Below are 1,220 nucleotides of genomic sequence, written 5' to 3'. Positions count from 1 at the left end.
GGGGGGCGGTGTTTTACAATGAGCAAGAAAAAAGAGGAGCGCATCCTGCCACTCACAAGGCCACAGCGAGACCTCGGGCTGGGAGGAGGGGCCAAAAAGCTGTTTCATGAGACTAAACAAGAGGTCTCCGGTCCTCACCTGGGGTTAGCCTCGCCCCCACAGAGCCATTCTACAGGAAGTGCTGGTCAGTGAATGAATGTGCAAATGGCTGAAATGACAGGCTCCAGAGTGACCCATGGCCTGAGGTCTCGTTCTGCAAAGGCTGAGCTGAGGAAGGGGTGGAGAGGGGAGCGTCCCAATGCCAGGTCTGTGCTTCCGTGGGGTGTGCCTACACGAGCCCCCCACCCCCCACTATAATGCCTGGTAGGCAGTGGGCCCCTATGCCCACCACCCTGGTGCCCAGAACCCCCTGCGGCCACACCTGGCAGGTGAGGGTCAGGTCAGGAGGTGCACGAAGAGGATGGCCAGGCCGATGTTCAGCAGGATCACCATGCAGATGAGGACAGTGTTGGGGACCTAGAGGTGGAGAGAGGCTGCTGAGTGCCCGGGGTCTCTGAGCACCGGCCTGTCTCCCTCCGCCCACCCCATCCCCCCACACTCAGCTGGACAGAGGCTTAAGAACCAACTGAGCCCTCCTGAGGGCACCACCACTCCCTCCCCCCATTTTGCCCACCCAGGGACATGGGCAGAATAGGACCCAGACTCAGGTGCCCTCCCCACCCCCACCCCCACTCCTAGACTGGCTCAGTGTCCTGTGTCACTCCTCCCTGCTGTGACCCCAGCACGAAGCCTGCAAGCACACAGCCTGCCACCCTGAGCTCAAGACCTGTTGGGCCCTCCGTGCTACACCCCGGCACAGGTGTTGCCGGTACCCAATTGGGCCGGGCACGGGTCTGCCGCTCCTGTCCTCTGCCAGGGCAGCGCAGGGTCCCTGTGGGTCAGGCCAGGGCTACTCCAAGCCCACACCCCTGCTGGGATCACTCCCCCTGCCCTGCTGATGCCCCTTAAAGCACCCCTGCTTTGCTGCCAAGCTCACCTCTTCCACCTCCACCTCCGCCTCGGCTGCCAGCGCAGCCTCCTTCCGAGCCTTCTTCTTGCCCTTGGTCAGACCTCGAGCCTCCGTCTTACGAGCCTTGGCCTTGGACTCAGCCTTCGGGACGATGGGCTTGGGCTCCAGCTTGGCTAGCGGCTCCGACTCTGGGCCCCGGGGCGCGGGGGCC

At 63.4% G+C, this 1,220-nt stretch overlaps 1 protein-coding gene across 1 annotated transcript in view; it reads right to left on the bottom strand.

Moving 5' to 3' along the window:
* The window catches only part of LOC123522306 (junctophilin-2-like), a 5,610-nt gene that overhangs the window by 1,350 nt on the left and 3,040 nt on the right, over positions 1–1,220 (bottom strand). The window contains exons 2-3 of the mRNA XM_045295495.1: positions 1,037–1,218; positions 422–516 (exon numbers count right to left, since the gene is read on the bottom strand). Coding sequence (XP_045151430.1) covers positions 436–516; positions 1,037–1,218 — 263 coding nt within the window. The 3' untranslated portion in view covers positions 422–435. The remainder of the gene's footprint in view (positions 1–421; positions 517–1,036; positions 1,219–1,220) is intronic.

The sequence above is a fragment of the Echinops telfairi genome, unplaced genomic scaffold (genome assembly GCF_000313985.2).
Source record: "Echinops telfairi isolate 266 unplaced genomic scaffold, ASM31398v2 ScPeMD7_5592;HRSCAF=6446, whole genome shotgun sequence".
Lineage (NCBI taxonomy): Eukaryota > Metazoa > Chordata > Mammalia > Afrosoricida > Tenrecidae > Echinops > Echinops telfairi.
This window is presented reverse-complemented; position numbering and strand designations above follow the sequence as displayed.